Source organism: Mugil cephalus, chromosome 19, assembly GCF_022458985.1.
Source record: "Mugil cephalus isolate CIBA_MC_2020 chromosome 19, CIBA_Mcephalus_1.1, whole genome shotgun sequence".
NCBI lineage: Eukaryota > Metazoa > Chordata > Actinopteri > Mugiliformes > Mugilidae > Mugil > Mugil cephalus.
The window spans coordinates 19374027-19398301 of NC_061788.1; the positions used below are offsets into that span (position 1 = coordinate 19374027).

Sequence of the window (24275 nt, forward strand, 5' to 3'; positions counted from 1 at the left end):
TACCATGTTTGTGTGAGCTTTCTTTGACCAAAATTATCTAATGTTGGAATATTGTCTAAGGTGGATGTCATTAACGTCCTTAAGGAAAAAGTCAATATCAAACAAAAATTTGTGTCACAGCAGGTCGGTTAATTCAGTCTTTCTTCTTGTAGATGGACTACATCGCCGGCAGCTTCTATGACGGTTTTGTGCTGTACGCAATGGCCTTGGAGGAGACGTTGGCAGATGGTGGAGCCCAGAATGATGGCATAAACATTACAATGAGGACACAGAACCGTCACTTCTGGGGTGAGCAAATTGCATTAAAGCATATTAATCTGAAAGAACAACTTCATCTGTAGCCGTGATGACACCTTTTCTGAGGAGAGGATTTGAAGCTCAATGCAGTGTCCCTGGCCATCACCATCTTGACAGCGTGTGATACGCCTACATGTAACACCATGCTAATCCGAAATGGGCAAATAGGCGGAGCATGAGTGGAACTAAGATGAAGTGACACATAGGCAACCTGTGATATCACCTGCTCATCATTCAAACCAGGGCTAAGTCATGCACAACATTTTAGGCATAATTAAATTGAAGCAGCTTAATGAACAGCTTAAATATCTATGGAGACGGAAACAGTTTTTTGTACAAATCTGAAAATCTGACCATCCCATTTTAACATGCTGGTCCATGGGGACTGACTCACTTTTGGAGTCGGCCTCAAGTGGTCATTTCAGGAAATTTACTTGGTTTCATTTTTCAGCTACAGAGGTTGAAGCTTGGGCTTTAAATGTAGACGTACAAATGTCACCAATAAATGTGTTAATGCAGAGACTTAACCTCCACTTAAAATGTTGCCAGTCATTTCACCATTAAGTGATGACTGCATTTCAGATACCAGGGAAGAATAATCTTTGACGGACTTGCTGCAAACAGTGACCAATCCAGCTGCACAGCACTTCAAAGCACCACTGAATCCAAATGTGCCCTTTCAACACAATAATTGCGTTAATGACCAGTTATCGCACGACACTCCAGTTAATAGTCCATTTGATGCTCAGTGTGAGTGCTCACACACTTCCTTGTTTGCTTTGCGAGCTGCCAGATCTGAGCTCACAGCATCCTGGAATAAGCAGAACAATGGGAAGCTGTTCCTTCAGCTGAAAGTGGTTGGCGCTTTTTGTTATACTTGGCATGATAGGACAAAATAAACAAAATAGGTCCCACAGTGAGGATACTAATGGAAACTTTTACTTCATTGCTGTGATCATGTTAATGTTACCTGGATTACGAGACATGATCTTGGTTTGTATAAGGGCCACAAATGTCTAGACAGTGTCATACCTTTAATCTGGCTCCTGTCTGTGCTTTTAGGAGTCACCGGACTTGTTACCACAGATGACAAAAATGCCAGAAACATAGATGTCGACCTGTGGGCAATGACCAACCAGGAGACGGGAGAGTACGGGGTAAGCCATGGTTTTAGTGTTTCAATGTTTCAGTGTGCAAGCTCCAAAATAAACTCTGACATTAGCTTTTACTCTCCTCCGTCTTTAGTTGGAGAGACGATGGTGTTATTGGATAAGATTTTAATATCTGATAACAATTTATTGGGTTTAATTATCACAAATGCTGCAGGGTGCAAGGAAAAAAATGAACATTTTGAAGGATGAGGTTATATAAGGAGAAAAAGAATCTAGGATTTCTCATGTATTTTCTAGCACACCGCTACTTTCCACTGTAATGACAGATGGATTGTAGACTGAATACACCTGGGGGCACGCAGATTGTCACAGAGCGCTGCGACAGTTAATAAGCAGATTTGGCATGGAGACACTTTTGTTGGGCATGGACTGAGCTGATAAGCAAATGTGGAGGGAAGTGGTACATAATCTTCTTGCATGCTAAGTTTTTTAATATGCGTGCTGGTTTCAGAGTTTTACCACAAGCAACCACTTTTTGACAGCATTTCTCCGAACAAAATGTCAACATGTTGTCCCAAATTTGTCGCCTGTTGTCCCCCAACTCTCTCAGACCTCATCTCTTCTTATCTCTTAATTAAATCCTAAGCATCCCCTTAACATTTCGCTGTAGGAAAGAGATCCAAAATGTTATACTGTGTACTGCATTTTTTGACTTAGGTCGGTACAAAAAAATACTGAGGTAAAGCCTGGTTTTGGGGTGAAATCCTCTGTGTATTGTGAGGAGCTTCCTTGTCTTGAGTGGCCTTTAATTCCTTCTACGAGCAGCTTGTTATGCCAGCGGGGTATCTGATGACCAGCAGGGCACAGGTGTTAATAGCCCAGATCTTGGTCTTCCCGTTCAGCTGAGTTCTCAAGACTTGACTCACTCTCTGTAGGTTGTTGTCATCAACTGCTTTGTTGCCTTCTGATAGTTAAATTCCCTCTGTTATGAAAGGACCCTGCTTGCTTTCCTCTGACCATGCTTATCAAGTTCAAATGACAGACCTACCACAAAGTTAAAACCAGTGACAATAGAAATGAATAACATTGACCATCTTGTGAAAATTCAGTGTTCTGCTGGGAAACTTTTAGACCTGGCATTCATATGGATGTTACTTAGAGATGTACCACCCATTTAGACCAGACCAGGCACCTCCACCCCATAGCAATGACACTCTTTGATAGCAGCAGACATCCCCAGCAGGTTGCAGCCTGACACAGACACACACACATAAGTGTTTAGGAACATCTCAAAAAACATGCACAAGGTGTTGACCTGGTACAAATTAACTAGATCCCAAATTGATCACGTATCTGAGGGATGATCCACAGAGGCTTCTACCCTCAATCCATAGGACCCAAAGACTCCCACTAACAACATCCTGTTGCCAGACGCCACAGGACACCCACAGAAGACCCATGTCCATTGTCTGATGAGTCACAACTGTTTTGGAGACACAAGGGAAACTTGTAAAATTTTAGGATATAATGTGTGTGCCTGATCAGTGTATATAATACAATCCCTAATAATGACACCAAAAAACACACAATTTACATCCACTGGGATCTCACCTGAGTTTCACCTGAGTTAGCATCAGGTGTTGGGAAACTAGACTAACCTAATCAGAAGTGGGCTATTGGAGCAAGGCATTGATGGATTTGAGTTGTATTTGCATTTCTCTTTGGAATTAAGCAATTGTAGATTCTGTTATTTCTCCAACAATCATTTCACATTCTGCGTTCAATGAAAAGCATTCTTGACACTTAAGTCTTCTCGAAAGCATTTCAAGATGCACACACAGGAAGAGACTAGCACTGACGTGGCAAAACGAGACCAAGGGATTGTTATGAACTGCACCTATTTGTACCAATGAGGTTCAAGAAAAAAAACTCTGCTGAACTCTGTGACAACTGGCTGTTAGCTTGTTTTGATGACTCTTTTCGAACTTATAAGATGAATTTGTGTCCCCGTTGGGAATTATGAGGGGGAAGCGTAATTGTATATTCTGTTTCATAGACCTCAGTGTTACTGTGTTTCCACATGCAGCACAGTGAAAGGTTCAGCGAAGTGCATTATGGATACAAAAGTCTCAGGACAGTGCTAAGCACTTTAGTGCCCATTATACTAAAATTCCTAAGTGCCAAGTATTTTTATCGTAGTAATGTACCATAAACAGTTTTGTCTTTTATAGAAATCTGTGTTGTCAACCTACTAATGTTTTTTATGTACCCAGGGTATTCTGTGGGTCATACACAAAACAATACGAACAATATTTGACTAATTGACTTCATGTGTCCCTCTAATGTAACAAGAATTTTTCGGCATGCATTTCAGCATAAAACGAATTTTGAAGTTTGAACCATAGCTTGTGCTTATGATTGGCAGCAGATGCAGTGAAATAAAATATTCAACATCATGCATGGAAATGGAACATTACCATCTGTGAAATTTGTTGGGGTCTTGACTTCTATAATGATAAGATGCATAAAACCTCAAATTTCCCTCACAGTCTGATGAAAATATTTGTGCATCTTGTGCTCTGCAAACTCTGCTATGAACTGTCCCAGTGTCTTTTTATTTCTCAGAGGGTAGAAGAAGTGGGTTACATACATTTGACTTCTGTTAGAATTTCATAGCGGCCTTTAGAGGCTGTCAGCGCGACTTCCTGGTCTCGTTTATCCCGGGTGTTTAATTGCTCTCTACATAAGACTGATTGACGTGAGTAGCTTGCAGCCTGGTTGACGGAAACAGAAACAGTTTCAGCCTTCAGAGACTACTTTATTTGTCCTGCTGTTGTGGATGTCTAAACTTTACTTCCAAAATCTGTCGATCGAGGTCATTGAGGCGCAGTCACTATTCTGTTTTCCTTCTTTTGTCAATAGTATTCATGTTCAAGGTCTAATTACATCTTACATATCAACCACAACCACAGTTCAGCTGACATTGATATGGTCACAATAAATGACCTAGAAATGAGATTGAAAACTACAGTATCGTCAGGACAGGCAAACCACACCATAGTTTTGGGGTCTGTGAAAAAAATGAGGAAGCTCGCTGGTGGCAAACTTTTGCCATATTTTCTAATGATAACCACAAACCCAATGAATCTTTGCAGACCACAAAGTGCATCAACATTTTCTGCAACAGTATGACTGAACAATTAATAGAATTTTGTGTTTCCGATAGTGACTGTCTGGTCGTGTCTTTTAGTAAAATTACAGTAAATGTTGAGATATAGACTTACTTGCAAATAAATAAATTAAAAACAGGTAAGATTTGACAGTCCAAAAAAGGTTTAAGCTGTTCATCACATAGCAACTAACTTCACTATCTTTGAAAATGAATTGTAGCCTGTTTCTCTAAAGCATTAGTTTTGAGCAATTTCTGCTTAAACGTTACAATTCCTGGACGCAAAATTTTTTTTTATTAATATTGCATGAATGTGGTGTGCGGATAGCCACAAGCCTTTGTCACAAGCTATATTTTATAATCACACTTAATGTATTTTCAATATTCAGCTGCACTGCAACCAATCCAGACTGTCTCTCCAGAGTTGGAGATATTAGTGGTTGTAAGAGCAAAAACCAGATGAAGTGAATCGTTGGAGATTTCCAGGCAGTGGAGTTCAGTAAACACGGGCCCTGAACTGAAATATTGGAGCTATTTCAGACTGTGCAGCCTCTGCCCCTTCACCCGTCACATTCTGCATTGTTTTGATGACCCTGTGTAGGGGTGACAGCCTTCAAGGTTTTTAGTAGGGAGGACACAACATGTTGGGAGCAGGGGTGGAAAACATAAAAAACTGTTCCCGCTAGTTAGAAACACAGGAGTCACGTTTCACAGCAGGACAACAGATGCTGCTCATGGTGCTCTGACGTCGGAACAAGGCTTTCACGCGCACACACACACGTCTGACTGAATTGGTCGAATGTTACTTCGCCTGTTACTGTATGTTACTGTAGCTGTTATACCTTTTTAGCTTAAATGTTTAAATAAAAATCACAGAAAGGGTAAGATCTTTTCCATAAAAACCCTATAACGTTACTCTTTGCATGCCAATAATACCAGTAATGCCAATGGTCTTAACAACTAAAGCCAAGACCTAATCATGGTTTATTATTATTCATGGTGACAGCACAACCAAAGAGTCTCTGTAAGTCTATTTCTTTGACTGACGTGTATTTGATTGTACAAATTAACTCATATTTATGGTTTTCTTCACAAAAGATCATTTGTTGGACCCCAAAATAAGCGTGTCAATAGGTGACTCCTATTATGTTGGGTTAAATAAATATCCATCTAACCCCCACCCTTCCCTACCCTTAACTAGGGTTTGTATCCTCATACCACCCTTCACTTCCTGGGGAGAGAGGTATCTTGGACACATTTGTGTATTTTGGTGGATTGCAGTAAAAAGGGCTAAGCTAATCTCTCTGTGGTTGAAAGTCACACGTTTGTGTGGTGGCTGCATGGAGGGGGGTGACTCCAGGACGCTGGAACTCACTATTAAGCCTTCTTGAGGTGTTGTGGGCCTAATTTAACGAAACATGGGTGAAGGGAGGTGCCCACTAGAAAGCCCCGTGATTTACTGTTGCTAGCTGGTAGCCGACTGCTAGCCTGCTGGTCAGTTTTCAGTTGGACTGAGCTTCTAAATGTGTTTTGCCTCTGACCCTGGCACAAGGGATTTTAACATCTTATCCTGTGTAATAATGAATGAAATAGTGACTGCAGGAACACGCTTTGATTTTTGGAAGTCACTGTATAGCTGGTGAAAAAATACCTGTATTGCCACATGTATAAAAACTACAACAGTTCAGAAAAAGGATTCATGCTGACAACTCAAATTATACAGGTGCCATGTGAAATTTTATATCTTCTGCTTTCAGTCTTTATACTAGTCATTCTCTTGCTCTGGCCACAGATGCAGTATAAAGGCATTAGAGTGATATTGATCTTTTTATGTAATATTTCACTCCGTAGTCACCTGTTTTTACTAAGGTTGCCAAAACTATTTTGCTTGTTTCTTATGATACTTTGATTGTTGTTATTTATTTCTTTGTACATTCAAAGCCAAAGGTTACGTATCCAGCATTAATATCTCAGAAAATCAGTTTGAACTAACCCCCTCAGCCCTGGATAACCAGTTTTTTTGATGCCAGTTGTGACTGTTAGCTGTGTAAACATCAAAGGTTAGCAGCAGCAAGGCAAAATCATTTATCCACCAATATTACCTTCACAGACATGAACCATTTCAAACCACTAATGCAGCTTTGTACTATTTGTTATTTAGGTGTTAGGTCTTAAAAGTATCAGACAAATTTAAACTTAAACCTTTCACTTTCTGATCGGTAACTGACCCCTTAGTGATGTGTTACATTGACTTTGAGATCAGGACCCTGTCCAACAAAGGTTAAACATTATTATCAAAGGTTTTCTTTGTCATGGATAGTTGCGACTTCCCTCCGCTCATACATTTTTTGTGACCCGAATGTTTGTCCGGAGTCGCTCTGTTGTGAACTGATTTTGCTCCAGCAAAGATCTGCTAGGCCAATCAAATCATCGACTAGTTTTGTCAAAGTAATCAAAAATTCCTATTCCTACTTTGCATGAATCTCTTTAACGTTGTGTTATTTCTCTGTTCTGCAGATTGTTGCTTACTACAATGGAACCACCAAAGATATCATTTGGTCACAGACAGAGAAGATCCACTGGCCAAGTGGTGGCCCTCCGCTGGATAACCCTCCTTGTGTCTTTTCCACAGACGACCCCTCTTGCAATGATGGTATGATGACTCTGATCCACCATAACACAATAAAACACTCTACCCTCCTACTGTTATGACAGACACAAGACATAAAGTTAAATTTATCCCATGTTTAATGGAATATTCTCTCCCTTGACTTTGGTAAGATGGAATTTCTCATCAGATGGATATTAGAGTGCGCTAATTCTTTGTTGATATTATCGCTGTCATCTCCACAGGGCTGATATTTTCATCGATATGATAAATGCCTTGTTTTTCTTTCATTTAATCCCAGGTCTTTCTCTCAATGAAGTGAAAGAGCAAATCGTATTATTTCCCTGAGTGACAAGCTGTAAAAGATATGTGCTGGAAGTGGTCGTCGTCGTCAGAACGCAGTGACAGTTTTAGAGGGAACCGTCAAAGATGATAAACTGAGGAGGAAAACCACTGCAATTATAAATGCATTGTGGTATGAAAGCAGGATAATTAGTGGAGGACAATAAATCTGTCCCCCAAATCTTAAGCCGACTGCAAACAATTTGCAGAGCTGAGTGCTTGGATGTGACAATTTGTACCATTGACTTCAGGACAAATAGGGAGTCAGCAGTTTGTGGAAACATACAATTTCATAACTCCTACATGAACTGAATGAGATCATTGAATTTAATTATAAGCTTTGGGAGCCTGCAATTAATAGAATAGGGAAACCAGTAGTGTGTGGCTTCAGTGAGATAATGTTTTAGTCCTGTGAAACTGTTGAAGCAATTGGGGTCATTTAGCCAATCTCAGTTATAAACAGGGAGAGTATATAAATATACAAACAGCATGGCAGGTAAAGTTACAAACTGTGTTTCATGGATCCTGCCCAGTGCTTCAACAAGCTGGCTGTTGTGACTGGCTTAGTATCTTCTATATCTGTTTATATGGGTGGAGAGCTGCTGTCACCTCACAGGGATAAATAAAGTGTAATTGACATTAATGCCCACACTAATGAGTGGGCATTAATAGGCTCAGTGTATCCTGACCCCTGCTCTGTAATTACTGCAGCAAGTATTTTTTTTCTTTCCAAATGTTTGGAAAAAAACTTCATATACTTTATATACAGGTAAGAAAGCTAGGCTAAAGCTAGGCTACGCTATTCTAAGTTATTCTTTGTCTTTATCACTGCAGGTCACGTAGAATCTGAGGCATTTAACAGTCACCACTTCAAAAATAATACACCACATTGAAATCCGGGAAAGCGTTGTGTTTCCTGACTGTTCATTCCTCAGTAAGAACCAAAGCTGAATTCTTCTCATACCTGATGAATAAGTTGAGCTGCAGTGAGGTGAAACAGTTTGTGATGTTGATGAGCATTAGAAATGATACTACTCTAATCAACGCTATGGGCTCTCACTGTGATTTACAGCAGGTGGTATGATTAGCCGCCCGTTAAAGTTTAAAATACACACCAGGAGCGTCGAAGCTGTGTAATCGTGAGAAATTGTTGCCAGCGTTTGTCGTTGTCATGACAGGCTGCTGAATGTCAGGAAGTCACAGCTGTGTTTTTCAAAGCACACATCATATTCAGAGATATGATCGTGGACATCTGTTGAACATATGAGAGACAACGGAGTGCGTGATCCTTTTTTTCTTTCTTCTTCTTCTTCTGTCTCCTGTTTTTCCAGGTCATCTGCCAGTTCTGGGTATTGTAGCAGTGGGTTCCGGCTTAGCGCTCATCATTTTTGGAATCTCCAGCTTCCTCATTTACAGGTGAGTTTGATCGCACTGAGCCGACGCTTCCTGTCTATGCTGCCTTTAGCTCAAACAGCAGAGGAGCGGAGAGGATTCTTTTCCTCCACAAAGACAGAAGGAAAAGAGCGAGACAGAGTGAGAGACTGCGTTTGAAGCGGGATTTATGGATCATGCTGCTATAGGGTCTAGGGGTGGTATTTACACAATTGTTGCTATAACGACGGCTCAGCAGGTGACGGCATTAAGCAGTGGTGAAGTGTGTTTAAGCTGCCAAGTGAGCTCATTTACTGGCCCCACACATGCTTACAGCTACTCTCACTTAATGATCATTAGTGTGTTCATTAGATTTCTTTGCTTGGCACTAGATTAGAGCTAAATGCCAGCCATTTTAATAATTCACTGCTGATGTCAGGTGGAAAACGTTGACTTATATTTTTTTCTCAAATAATCATGTGTCTGTTTGTAGGCTGTCTAAGTGTTAGGGGCTTATATAGTCATAATCGAGATTTAGAAATAAACCTTTACTCAATAAAAACTGTGCCATTTTGGGAGTAATTGTGGTAGTTATTAGCTAAATAAATAAATAAAATGGACTCAAGACAGATGCTAAGGACATGTTCCTTTCAATTTTTTGGGTTGTTTTTTTTTTGTGTATTTGGCAAAAACAAATGTGCACCCATGACCTGCGTATTTCCAACTATCTGGGCTTTATGAAATGCACTATTCATACTGCATTCATTTACTTGATTTTTAGGTGTTACTTTGTTTGCGATAATCGTGCGGTTCCACATCACACATACACACACACACACCCACACCCACACACCCACTTGTGAAATAAACACAAGGTCATTTTCTTTCAAGAACTGAACAACATCAGGTTACAGCATCACAGTGGCGTCTGTGCATAGACTTCTTGTGCGTCATGTATGGTATGTACTGTAGTCCGAAGTCAAAAATAAGCTAAATAGACCTGGCATTATGCAATTAGGTGTTTCAGTAAGTATTCGGGTTTAATTGTTAATTGCCGCCCTCCCCCCAGCAGTTTATTTCAGTGGTGCGTTAAAGATAAAATAATTGCCTGCTGCTTTTCTAATGGTTAAAACTTTGCGCTCTGCATCTAGCTATAAAAATAAATTCAAATGAAATCGTTAACACTGTCCCCAGTGGCACAGTGTACACCTTTATGTTGTAGCATTAAGCCTCATTTAATTACACAAGAAGTAAATCATGCATGCCCCACGTAATTAAGTTACTGGAAGGATTTGTAGACCCTGGTTAATGCCATGGGTAATATCTGCATGTAATGAAAGCAATTTAATGTTTCTATTTTTCCCTCTTTCGCCACTTCTTCAAAGGTGTCTTTGCGTAAGCAGTTAACAATGTCCTCCACTAATATGCTCATTGATTTTTCTTTCAAAAAGAGCGGATTTGTACTCCGCTACGCAGCTCTTACTAACAAATCGCATCGGTAATCTGACTCATTTTCTAATACTGACCATTAACACAAACGAGTGTTAATCAGCAGCCAATCAGAATGGATTTTGATCAGAGGAATGGTGGAAGAAAGACGGAGGAGCAGCTATCCACCTGAGGTAAATCCACTGAACCTGAATCTGAGTTAATCATGCCTAGTTTGAATAACTACCAGATAATTGGAGACAGAGTGTGCTCCTAATTCTGGAAAAAAATAACATCATCTTCTCTGTTTTTTTCAGCTCAGAATTCCACAGGAACAGCATGATTTCCAAACTAGCTAGCTAGTTTTTCCTGGACTCTTGGCTGGTACGTTTCTTTCCTTTCTGTCTTTTCTTTTCTTTTTCTTTTTTTTTTTGTTGTTGTTTAATGTTTAGGAACTTCTGGCAATGACTGTCTATTTCTGTTATGGGAACCTAACAAGGGAACTCTGTGATACATCTTCGGTCCTGACCCACATCTTTCTGCTCTTGCCGAAGTATATTTAGATTAATTTGCTAAATGGCAGTTTTGTAAATGGAAATCTGTTTTGCACAGACCTGAATATGTTGCCTTAAATGGATTTTTGGGTGACTTAATGCCTCCGAAGTCTACAAAACTGCAAATGTAAACCTTCTGCTTTAAGTACACCGGAGCTCTTTCTGTGTCGGCGGTGTTTGATACCAGAGACTAACAAATCACTTCCTGTTTTTCCAGACACCAGTGGAGCTTTGCTGATGGACAGAGAGGCGAACAGCAGAGCTGTTTACAGCTGTCTTAAAGATCAATCAGCTGCTGAGGGGCCTCCGTTCTCAGTACTTCACCTACAATAACACCACTAATGTTAAAAATGTTCTGTCACTGTCAGTAGTTCTGCTCAAATCAGAGAATTATCAACAATTTCTAAGTCTTAAGCTGCAATTTACACAAGATTTAAATATTTAATTTTTATATTTTATTAAGGAAATATATAGAGAAATATAATATCTAAAGATTATATATTTAGTTTTTGAACATATATAACAAAATATTTTATACATACAATTTTTAGGGGAACATAGGTTTGGGTAATTTATATCTTGTTTAGTTTAAATATAGGGCAGAACATGAGGAGGCCATGTACTGTGAAATTACTGCTATATTTTGCATTAGAAAACGGACTCTGCCTGAATAGTTCAGGCAACGATTGCCAGCGTCAAATGTACACAGGGGGAAAAAATGGTAAATATGTAATTTAATAAAAAGAGGTGTGTATTGAATCATCTGCTTCTTTGTTTTGCTTTATACTGAAACATATGCACAGCAACGAACCATTTAGTTAATACGAAATGAAAAATAAAACGGAGCACTCTCTACTTAGATTAACATCACACATGGCAAAAAACAATCGCAAAAAGGAATACTTGAGATAAAATTGCATCTCCGCTTGAGTCCCCAGCCGACTCTTGAGATCTGATCTCTGTTATGCACTCTGTATTCGAGTAAAGGCTGAAATAATTTGGGGCTTAACTGAATAATATTACAGCTGCTGTCTCAAATGGATCACTACCACTGTGCCAGATGCATTAACAGCTATTTGTTGCGAGTGTGTCATGACTTGGTGAAGTGATACATATTTTGGAACAAGCTCTGACATTTCTTTGATTAGGGTTTTTTTTTATGGAATCACACACAGCGTGCTTATTTTACTTTTTTTTATTATATTTTAAATAATTTCATTTGTTATTAGATTTATTTATTGTTTAGGTAACAGCTACACAAATCAAATACTGTAATTTCAGACCATCACTTACGCTGCTTTTTCTTTTTCAGGTAATCGTTTATAACAGAAGTTGTGGGTTTTTTTTCTGAATGAATGAGGCAAAACACTGCTTACGCAAGAGCACCTCTGATTAGTAGCTGGTCTGTATCGTGACTCATTTTGTGTTCGTACTACCAAAGGAATGCGGTCAAATGCGGTCTGAAATCAAGTCACTGAAATGCATCCTCACTGTGTTCACACCTTTGCTTTAAGCAGGACACTTGGGTTTGGCCGCACAGATGTTAATACAGGGCCTTACTTATTCCATAAAAATTCAACATTTTAGGATTGGAAAACTGACTTATTGGGCAGAGATATTGGGGCGGTGTATAGTATAGTAGTTCTGTCACAATAAAACAATGCTCACAAATTTTTCATGGAGCTGTTTAATTTTGACCTGCGGGAATTTAGATGCAAGCAGCTGGATGGCAGGGCTGCTCTTGGTTGATTTTGGAGCCTAGTGAGAGGCAGCCGTGTGAGGGGATGTTGAGCAGAGCAGCAGTGGCTCTGTTGTTTTAATGGAGGAGCTGGTCCAGCGGAGGTATTCACAAATGGGACTTATGAAACAATAGGCCCAGTGTGGAGCTCCACGCTTTGCCCCTCTGGCTGCCAGAGGTCTCTAAACGAGGCTCTTTAAATAGAAAACTACCTTTTTTTGGTGCTGGTGGATGGTGCTGGAGGGCACTAGTGGTTTAATGGTGTTTCCTGCTCTCAAAATGCTCGTGCATAGGCACGGCCCGGAGTGTCAGCGGACACAAACAAGCATCTGAAACACAGATTCGCCGTGGTGAAAAAGTGGCAAAGGGAAAAAGGAGCCACATTTGGGGCCAGCTGCGAGGGTTCGGGGAAAGGCTAAAACGTGGTGATATGCAAACGCTGCAATAATTTCCTGCAGCCATCTGGAAGCGCTTTACACCTTTAAGACTGGCTCGGAATGTGTGGGCGCTGCTCACTTTTCATTTCCAAATGTTTCAGATTGTAAATGGATCAGCTAGCAAAATAAACAAAAAAACAAACAACCAAACAAAAACAAGCTGAATGTCGCATCCAAAACTGTGACGTTTTAGTTTTGCATGTGTTTTTGCTCTAAGTCATTATGTGTCAAGTAACGGCAGCTCCTGAGAGATTTGGCCAGATGTACCAGATTTGCTGGAGTGCCTCTTCCTTTCTGTAGTGTCAGCCTGATGCTCACAAATAACCCTCAAACAAAAAGACATATCACTGACAAGAAAACGATGGGTTTGATTACTCTTACCGTTGTGTTACCACTCCACCCATATCTGCTTCAGTTACCATAATATAAGACAAGAAACTCACTTAATGAGAAGTTTCGTATGTGCATCATTTGGAAAGTGACACTGACTCAAATTAAATACCAAGGCAAACATCGAAAAATTGATCTTTTCAGCAACACGTTGATACAAAAGTACAGTAAAATAACCTACTTCTTAGCCTAACGTCATCAATAGTACTTTCAGTCAGCAATCATGTGTCATACATCAGTCTACTCAATGTACTTGACTCAATTATTGTACATCTGCTTCCCCTACTTGTCACTTTAGACCTGTCTCCAGTGTATTTCCAAGGATTTACCAGATTAAACTTTCACTTTCACTCCCTGCTTGTCCATTTGCATCGTTGAGTCAAGGCTTTCTATTTTCCCTTCATGCCCCTGACTGTTTTATCGGCAGTCAGTTAAATGTCATTTAAACGTCCCGATTAAAGTAGTTAATTTGGTTTGCGATGGCTTCGCCTGGCTGCCAAAGCTGTTCAACATCCAACTGAAATCCAAACCTGGTTGAGAGGAGGTCTGTGAACTAGGGTCACGCATACAAATGCAGGTTCACCCTACAAAACTGACGTGGCACAACACAACTGGAGACATCTAAACCTAATCTTATGGATAGATGCCAGGGCAGACCTAGCCATAGTTTAGAGCCAATAGTAGTCGCCATCTATTTTATGAGTCACTTTAAGTGGTTGTGATTATGGAAAAACTCCTTACACACTTGTGAACTTATTTTTGTGTATGTGGTGTACTGTAATACTCTAAGTGGAGCACAGTCGTACCAACCTGAACTTTAACCCACACACTGGTGGCTTTTGATGGCACAGTCGATCCGTGTTGACCGCTGTGTAAACACAAATACAGATGATAAACTAATCGGCCTGCTTGTTCGTCTGAAGTTTTACCAAAGTATTAATATCTACTGTTTCCAGTATTAGCATCTTAGTTAGGCTGGAACCATTTCAGGCACGGTAGGAAAATTTCAGAAAGGAAAATGCTATGGCAACCATTGTGTTTCCACTAACATGGCGTGTTAAAATCCTTCCAGCTATTGTTGTATTTCCTTTAGTTCACCTTTATCGTGACTTAGGTTGGTGCTGAAGTTGGCCATGGTTACACTGGTTGGACTAAGGCCAGGTTTAAGATCGCGTGAGAGAAATCGCAACAAACAGGCCGACATCAAACCTGTCTGTTGTGACCTTGCCCCGCTGCGACCCATGACACATTGTCTCTCTAATAGATTGTGTCACTGTAATCTTAGGACACATTCTCCCAGTTAAAGGGACATCCGTATCATACCGGTAACCGAAGCCTAAACGTTTTTGCGCCGGGACTTTCGGTATTTGAACTAAGCTGCAGCTCAGGTTGAGGTGCATGAAGCTGTATTGTGTTAATCCATATGATATATCCATATCAGCAGATTCCCAACACGAAAGAGACTTGGGTTACTCACTCTTAATGATGTGTAGAAACTGTGCAGAGCAAACTAAGAACTTAGATCTTCTGACATGTAAACTGTTACATTTTAGTTTTCATACCCCGGTTTCAGTATGCAAACAAATATGGACTTTCTAATCTCTAAATCATACGTCTAGTCAGAGTATTGCAAATTTAAATCAGCAGCTAATGGTATTTAGTGGCTGATGCCTTTTAGAGGGATGTAATAACAGAACAAACCACACAGACTATTCCACTCCATTATCTTCACCCCTGACGCATTGTTTCTTGTCACGATTACAAAGGCTAAGACCGTCTTGTTGCTACATATATGATGTTTGAGGAAATGACCTCTGCAAACTGCTGTGATGACAGTTAGCGTAAAGAGTACCATCTGATAATGGCAACGATATTCTGATGATGCTTTGTTGTTGGTACAACTGAACTCCATTGTTAAGTCTGAGCCAAAGCAATCATAAAGCACTGTAAGTGACATCTACTGCTACACTCTTTCCACTAATCATGCATATGTCAATCCCATGTCATTTGATGGAACCATTATATTTGCAGTTCTTCAGCCGAGAACTATTTTCGTCCCTGCGTTGAGCGCTGAGATAAGGTTAGGACATTTGGGTCCACTCTCTTTGAGCTGATTGAAAATAGAGCGAGTGGGAGTAAGAACTGCAGTCGATTGTAATCATTGTAAGCTGTCTTTTATTTTTCTCAGAAGCAAAGACCTATGACACATCAGAGGAGGTCGCCATCGTGTACCTTTACATCAAGGAGACAGAAGCGAGCTTAGTTAAAGTACAACTAACATGGGGGGAGTGACTGTTTAGCATCATTTAACCAGTATCTATTTGAATAAAGTTCACGTTCAGATGATTTTTTTTCTCTTAAACGTCACCCCATATTTCAGAATTAGCTTGAAAGAAAGAGGTAATGAATACACTTCCCTGGAAAATATTTCTCCACTTAGCCTAACTTCAATAGCTAGGTCTTATGGATGTTAAGTTAAAATTGAATTAAAAAACACAAGCCTGCACGCATGAACAAGCATGCTAAATATTTGCTTAGACATGAAGCGTTCTGAAATCAGATCTGAGACTGCTGTCTCAGGAAATACCACCAAAGAAGACGGAGATCAAAAGCAACTGCGCAAATGGAGCGAATTCCGTCTTTGTGTTTTGTGACTTGCTAGATTAAGTCCAAATGACTTCAAATCTCACACTAATACCTCAAAATGAAACCGTACGTCGGCAGACCACCTTGCCTCTGAAGGCTTCATTTCTTTCATTCCAGCTTGGGCAGTTACAGCTTTGCGGTAAAAACATCAGCTCGTGAGTTCTGCAGGAACCCCAACCCAAACCATTCCTTGGAGTTAGTTCTTCTCTTCTTTGTGCTGCTACCTTCTTGTTGATTTCACCACCTGTTTTTTTTTTTTTTCCTTTTTGCAGGAAACTGAAGCTGGAGAAGGAGCTGGCTGGAATGCTGTGGAGGATTCGTTGGGAGGACCTTCAGTTTGAGAGTCCCAATAAATACCACAAACGAGCTGGCAGCCGACTAACCCTCTCACAGGTAGGTGATCCCAAGCAATGCTGCTGTTACCACAGATTTATGTACAACAAACAATATGAAATCATTGAAATTGAAATTTTATTCCCGCAGTGTTGCAGGGGCTCAGAAGTTATTCATGTTTTCAATTTGGAAAGACTCACCGCTGGGTCCACAGTTTTAATACGGCTCCGGACATGCCACTGCTATTAAATTGGACCCACCAGGAATCGAAAATGCTAATTTGACACGTTTGAAGTACAGAGCTTCGCCCTGTTTACACACTGTGCACTGTTTATTAAAATGCATTTTGTGGGGTTTCTTAAAAAAAGCAAATCTGTAGCCACAGAGAGAAGAGTCCAAATCCTTTGTGAGTTTACACATTCCTGAAAGCTTTCCCAGTGGTTTATAGAAGGTGCCTGGGTTTGCAGTGGCAGACGCATATTAAATGATTGTTAAAATAAGCTCTCGTCTGGCCCCTATCCCTACACGTATAATGCCTCACGCCGCTCTTTGAGTATCAGGTTCTGTTGTCTGAGGGCTAATGCATCTCCTTCGGGTTGCGTTTCATCCCACACGTGCAAGCGTTCATGAAAAGCACATGCGCACACCTTTTTCATTACTGGTTTTCAGTCCAGTTCCTGGGATAATGTGTGCATGGAAAACATAGACATTTTCCAAACCGATGTATTTTCCAGTGTGTCATGTGTTGTCAATCCATGCATTCTGTATAAATGTGTAGTTGACTGTGGCTGGCTGACTGTATGCAGTGCGCCCACTTGATTTTTTTTATTCACTGTGTACACTGCAGACATTCGCCCAAGGACTCGAGCAGAAAACACTTCCTCAAATATAAGCAAAAGGCAATTTCATGTTGCGCAGGGAAATATATTTAAAAAAAAAAGAATGCCAGTGGATGAACGACTTAATTGACAAACATTTGAGACAAGGTTTGCTTTAATCTGCTCACACTAACTGACATTTGTTTCTTCTTACTACTCCTTTCCATCGTCTCAGAGAGGCTCCAGTTATGGCTCCTTGATAACTGCCCATGGAAAATATCAGCTATTTGCAAAAACGGGCTATTTTAAGGTAAGGCTTAGCGAGTTCTGACATTTTCAACTCCTGCGCACTCCTTTCCCACCCACACATGAGCACACTAGCAGAGAAAGCCGGGGAGCTGGAGAGGAGGGAGAAAGAGATTGTGTGGGCGAATTTAGGTAGTTGGTTTTAATGTGAGCTGCAGAATGCGTCAATATTGCTTCTTTTTTTTTTCTTCTCATTTTTCTTCGTTCTCTGTTTCTACACGACCGCCTCACAGTCTGGACGCGGTCATCAACTTGTTGCTGCTGTTAATTTTCCCCGCTTAAGACGGAGGAGGTGCGAGGAGATGTGACAATAAAGGGCTGCTGAATGATGAGATAACTCTCTTTGTTTCCAGCTGAATGTGTCAGCGTTTTGCATAGATGCTGATGTCACGGCGCAGCTCCAACAACTCTATCCGAGGGACTGATACACTACTCAAATTCTATGTTGGCCAGAGGTGATTTAAATCCAACACCACAGCACAAACACAGAGGCATGAAAGAGCCTCGACAAAGTGCAAATGACAGAAAATAGCATTTTTATTCTCCAGTGGGATGCAAAATGCTTCCACTTTCAAACGTGAACCAGCTCTTAATTATTTATTTCACCGTGAATAGAATTTAAATCTCCCACGTGGAGTAACACACAGTTGGCTCTGTCTCATAGTCGCTACAACAGCATTTTGGTCCAGTCTGTCGCATCCACGGCTCTGTGAAATTCACCCTTCCTCCTTCACTCCTTACTGATCCTCACGCAGCAAACGACAGATGCGAGTCTTCTTCTGCAGCAGATCGAGACCAAACCTACCTGAAGGCTGTATACTGCGAGATGCAGTTCTATCTGCCGAGTGCTTCATGGTTTCCTCTCTTTAGTCACACAGCTTTCGTTTCGGTCTTTTATAGTCAATGCTGCTGTTGTTGTTGTTTTTTTTCTACCTCATTTACATCGAAACATCTAAACCTGCTTTTTATATAATAACAAATGTGCCACTTCAGCGCTTTCCTCCTCTCATGTTGCACACAGGGGAACCTGGTGGCCATCAAGCACGTCAACAAGAAGAGGATAGAGCTGACAAGACAAGTTCTGCTGGAGCTCAAACATGTAAGGACCGATTCGATTACTCTGTATCGAGGAAATCTGATCAGTGTTTCTTACATAGCCGAAATACCTGGACAACATGAAGCATGAAAAAGGGAAAAAAAAAAAGAGTAACCATCAGAGTGTTTCTAATTATTGAGCACAGACTGAAAAAGCACTTAATCATCTGCAAATGGTACAAAATGCAGAGGAGAGAGCACATCACTCCATTTTTAAGAACCTTTCATGGGCTTCTAATTGCATAATGAATAAAGTTTGAAATCCTATTAATCAGCATTACAGCAAATGGGTCAACTCCAGGCAGTAGTTCTGGGACACTAAGCACATACTGTACTGCTCTGCTACTTTCTTAATTTACTTCCTGAAAACATGCTCTTTAAACAGTTTTGTCCTTCCCTTGTTCCCTTGTAATTTATTACTTTTTATGTGTTTTTTTCTGTTGTCTATAACATTTTATTATTCACTTATGTCATTTGTTGAATCACTTTTCTACAGTTATTGTGTTATTGTTAGTGCCACCCGTCCAGCATCCATCTTGCCAGCTGCATTTTAATCTTTTACAAAACATCCCAATATAACTAAAGATCACATGGCATATATGTGGATGTGAATGTGTTGATTGCAGCGATGAACTCACAGCCTGTTAGCAACAAATCACTATGAATCCCTAACATTGTAAGGATAACATTATATATATATATATATATATTTATATATATATATATATATATATTAGCACAAATGGCACCAAGACAATTATCTTTTTATATATTTTGCAACTTGCTGATTATTCAAAAGACCTTGAAAGATGTACATATTTAAGTTACATTCATCAGGTGGAGAGAAACACAAGTCCAAATTAATTCTGTCATTGTATCTGCTGGATATAGATATAAGGTGGAGTTTGCTAACAGTTTTATGATAATCAGCTTGAAAAATAATGCATGTGTGCCAGTGGTGTGTTTGTAATCTTGCACATGGCCAATAAAAAAGAAAAGAAAAAAAGTTTAAGGAAGACAATGTTACAATATTAGTTGGACAACAACAAGAAATCTCTCCGCACCAAAGCCACACACTGCTAAGAATCTTGTATACTGGTCTCCTGAGAATGAATCCTGATGGTTCTGGTTACCCTTACTCTATTTCCAAAATAAGGCTAGAATTTCCACTTCAGCAAAGACAAATGAACAATTCAAAATTACCCTCCCAAGAGGATTAACCCTAACCCTTTAGATTGGAATTCCTCACGACTTTTACCTTAGTAACACCGTCCAGGGAAAAAATAGATTTTCATTCGAGCGTTTTTCTGTTCACCCGAGGACAGACGCTAAATTCAATAATCATTCATTAACTCCATAAACAAACCAGTAAGAAAAACTGCATGAACTCATATTCTTCTGTTCCAAGTAATCCTTCATGAACTACACCTCCTAACGAAGACAAGTGAACCTTTTTCTGCTGGGCTTTTGAGCAGCGTAAATGCTTAACTTCCTATCTTTTGGTGCCTATTGGCAGGAAGTGGGAGCTAGCTCCTTATTAGTACAGTATGTTCACAGTGGGGCTGCTACCAGGGCCACGGCAGGATGTTGGTTGTTACTCACAGCAAACAGTTAACATGCCCAAACTGTCTCTTTAACATCAGCATCTGCAGCTGCTGATGAAAAGGTCCCCCTGAAATATTTACGAGCGAGCGATAAGGGAGAAAAAAAAAATCTCACGTTTTCTGTGGTTTGGTGATGGAAACACTGTGTGGCACAGGGGAAAGCCATAACTTGGTATTTACGCCGGTGGTCATGAACAAGATGGATGCTCATAAAGAAGACTTTGGGCCTTTTGGGCCAAGACTTTGCTTTTGCTCTCGTTCTCCCTGTTTTTTCGGCTCTGTGTTTTTGGTCATTTTTGTGCGAGCTGCAGTCCACTGGAGGAAAGCTGTTCGAGCTTCGTGGATGCCTCTGTGGCCTCTCGGTCAGTCGGCAGGCACACGGGGGAGAGAGGCTGCTGTCTGAGCTGGCAGCTTCTCAGAAGCCCCGAGGGCCTGATCGGCTGTCAGACCTCAGCTCATGAAAAAAGCCAACCAGATGGGGGGAAGAGACAGGCCTGCCAGTGGAAACTTAACCACTTGTCTTCCAGTGGTCTCTCTTCCTCCTCCTCCCCCTCACTGGTGTTGCGCAGGGGAAATTATATAGGCCAAAGGGTAGGCTAACAACTCCAGAGCCATAAAACGGGAGCGACTAACTCCCTTGGTTTTGGTGTGAGAGCTGCTGTCACTCACTACGCTCAAAGGAGAAAAGCATTCCGGTGAAAATATGAACACTGTTTTTGAACCTTCATGCTGTCTGTATTTTTTTTTTTTTTTAGTGCTGCTTCTGTTAACACTGGTTGGAATGACACCGGGAGGAGAACGTTCCTGTAGCTTGTTCCTATAAAGAGAAAATTTTTTCACGCTTTCTCATGAAAAGAAATCCGCCAGAAAATGTTCCCCCTGAGTCCCCAAACCTCAAACATCTCCATTTTCATTCTTTTTTTAAACTTTCAAAATGATTCATGTTCTGGACGACACTCGCTATCGTAAAAACAACGTGTGATTAGTGACTATTTTCCATGTAGGGCAGTTCCAGTCCGATATTCCTGCCTGTACATCCTCTCAACACCTCGGCGTTTTTGTTTTTTTTGTGTTGTTGTTGTTTTTTTCATCATCCTTTGCACACTGGCTCATTCATAACCTCCAAGGGCAATTTATGCACATGCACATGCTTCAACTGGGTGCCCTGAGCAGGAATGCGTCTCAAACACGTAAAAAAAAAAAAAAAAAAAAAAAAAGACGCTGTGCCAGCTAGTGGACTGCAAATAGACTATTTTGATGAACTGCTGGCAGCGTTATTCTCAAAACGCTGTATATAAATGAGCCGTCAGTCCTCTCCCCCCGCCGTCGTCCTCTGTTTCCATGGGGTTTGGGAATGTGATGTTTGGAAAGAGTTACACTCACAGTTGCAGTGTGTTTGTGTGGTTATTTTCAGATGAGAGACGTTCAGTTCAACCATCTAACCAGGTTCATCGGGGCCTGCATCGACCCTCCCAACATCTGCATCGTAACGGAGTACTGTCCCAGAGGCAGCCTGCAGGTAACGGCCGCAGCCATTTCACCTCCGCGCGCCGCTTTCTGTGCAGCTGGAGGGGCTCGTGACAAATGACGTTCTTGCCGCGCTAAACTGAAACGCCTGCTGCATGAATTGACCCTGTCAAAACCAGGTTTCCCTTCTCATTACTTCCACTTACAGTAAATGTTTTTCAGCTGCATTTCGCAGTGCAGCCGGGTATCGTTTAACAGCGGATGACAAACGCGTCATGTTGGGTGCTGTCAGTACGCATTGGGTGTCTCTGGTGTGCTATTAGCCTTATTCAGTAGTCTTAATGAAGGACTCCCTTTCTCTGTCCTCAGCCATCTCGCATGTCATTTAACACCATAAAAAACATGTCAAAGGTTTAAAGTGTGGTGCAGAAATGGATCAGAAGTGGTGTGTTATTTATATGCAGAGTTTGACACTGGATGCACTGTTTTTTGTTTTGACCGGCTACGTTGAAGAGTTCGATTTTGTGACAGCACAACTAGTTTGGAATCCAATTATACACGTAAAACTTTTAATGGTCACCCAGAGAGAATGACTCTGTGAAGCAGGAGAAGTCTTGTCTTCAGTATTAACTGTTAAAATTAAAATTAAATATTCATATTCTTGATCCTTCTGATAATTTTTTTTTAGTAAGAAATCTAAAATCTCTACAAGACTCTACGGTTATCCACATTGACCATTCATCAGCCATTAGTCAGTCAGCCGAGGAATAGTTTAATTAAAGGAATAGTTTCAACTTTTAGGAATGTTTCTTACTTGATTTTTGCTGAAAGCGACATGAGAGGATTTAATTTCTGTGCATTACATAAGAAACTAAACCCAACTTAGCCTTACTTAGCCCCTAGCTTAGGCTGATGTAGAGAAGGGGGGGGGAGAGGTGGACTGGCTGTGTCTGAATCTTCAAGCACCTCTATAAATATAAAGGTATGTGTGTAGAGGGGACTACAAGTTCGGCACAGTGATTTCTTGGATTCCACACCGGTTGCTGGGTAACCACAGGTGATTCATCACAAAAAAATGAAGGAAGAAAGCTAAAAAAAAAAAAAAAAATCTCTTTTCCCCTCACTTATTTCTACTTGACTGAAATCATCTAAAATGTACTAACAAACATCCAACAATAAGCCAACCAAGTGAGAGTAAACAGACGTGGACATGGGGAGTGCGTTGGTAGTGTTCTGCCCGCTGAGCTCTGCAGGCTGGAATGAAATCACCTTATTTAGTCTGCAGCCACAATTACAATACATAGCGAGCTACGGTTTGACGTTGTGATTGCTCATTTATTTTTTTAATTCCAATATGAAGCACATGATGTTTTAATAAAAAATGTTCCTGGCCTGTACTCCTGACACGCCGTCGGCTTCTTAAAATGGACGAGCTGGAGACGGACGGAGAGCACAGCCATGAACTTTATCGCTCGTACTGGTAGAGAAAGACTTCTGCGTACGAGACAGATAGCTGCAGCGTATGTGGCAGAGCTGGAACCAGGTTCCAGTAAAGGGCCAGCTGCCGGGCCGAGTTATTCATTAACGTCCTGCAGCCCCACATGCATGACCCTGAAGATAAAAAAATATATATTTATCTGAGCTGAAGGTGGTTCTGTATTTTGCCCCAAAATAAACTTTGGGGCTGCTTGGCTGCTAGGAAGTTTTCACTACTCCAAAACAGGAATCAGAAACTTTGTCTGTAACAATTTTTGACTTGCTCTTGCTTTTTCAGGACATCTTGGAGAATGAGAGCATCAATCTTGACTGGATGTTCCGCTACTCTCTGATCAATGACATAGTGAAGGTACGTGGCTGTCAGTTTGAAGCCATTGTAAACAAACCCCAGAAAGTAGGACAGAGACATTGATTTAGATGTTTTTGCTTAAACGTCGGGAAAAGTTCACTTTTTTACTGTTAAATAAGAGACATTTTGTTCCTCGCGCTAGAACATGCAAGCACACAAAAATGTCAAGGTTGCCATGCTTTCACAGAGGGCATTTATTGAGATTTAAGAGTGAGCGCAGCAGAAAGAACACGCCCGAAAATATTTTTTTGCTAAAGTAGCAGTGCATTAAGTCAAAATAAATATCCCCGATATATATTTGAAAGTGGCAGAGAAACCAAATCCTAAAATTGGGTAAAAGACTTTCCTTCCCACTTAATCAGAACTAATCATGAGAGTAATCTTTAAGATTAATTTGTTCTAACACAGATGCTTTTTGTCTGTCTCTTGGATGGAGTTGTTAAGGAGCTACATGCATGATCAGGGGATTTGGCTAAAGTGCTCCACACACATTTTTTTTGCAGACAAGCTGGTGAAGCTTTGAGGGACGTTTGACTCACGGTTTCCACAAAATGTTAAATCCAGCCCGTTCAGTGCCCGTCGCCCCTTCCCAAAGGAATTAACAGTCATTTGACAGTGCAGTCCCTCTTTTCAAAACATTCAACATACATCCCCTCGTGAAAGCATATCATTCCCATATGTTTGGATCTGTGTGTTTTACTGTAAGATTTGCTG

The 24275-nt window shown here is 40.7% G+C and overlaps 1 protein-coding gene across 1 annotated transcript in view; it reads left to right on the top strand.

Annotated features, from left to right (window-relative positions):
* npr2 (natriuretic peptide receptor 2) overlaps window positions 1–24275 on the top strand; it is a 58285-nt gene that overhangs the window by 15688 nt on the left and 18322 nt on the right. Inside the window, exons 4-12 of the mRNA XM_047569772.1 lie at window positions 153–288; window positions 1360–1454; window positions 7096–7231; window positions 8860–8944; window positions 16365–16485; window positions 17479–17553; window positions 18571–18648; window positions 21663–21767; window positions 23490–23561. Coding sequence (XP_047425728.1) covers window positions 153–288; window positions 1360–1454; window positions 7096–7231; window positions 8860–8944; window positions 16365–16485; window positions 17479–17553; window positions 18571–18648; window positions 21663–21767; window positions 23490–23561 — 903 coding nt within the window. The remainder of the gene's footprint in view (window positions 1–152; window positions 289–1359; window positions 1455–7095; window positions 7232–8859; window positions 8945–16364; window positions 16486–17478; window positions 17554–18570; window positions 18649–21662; window positions 21768–23489; window positions 23562–24275) is intronic.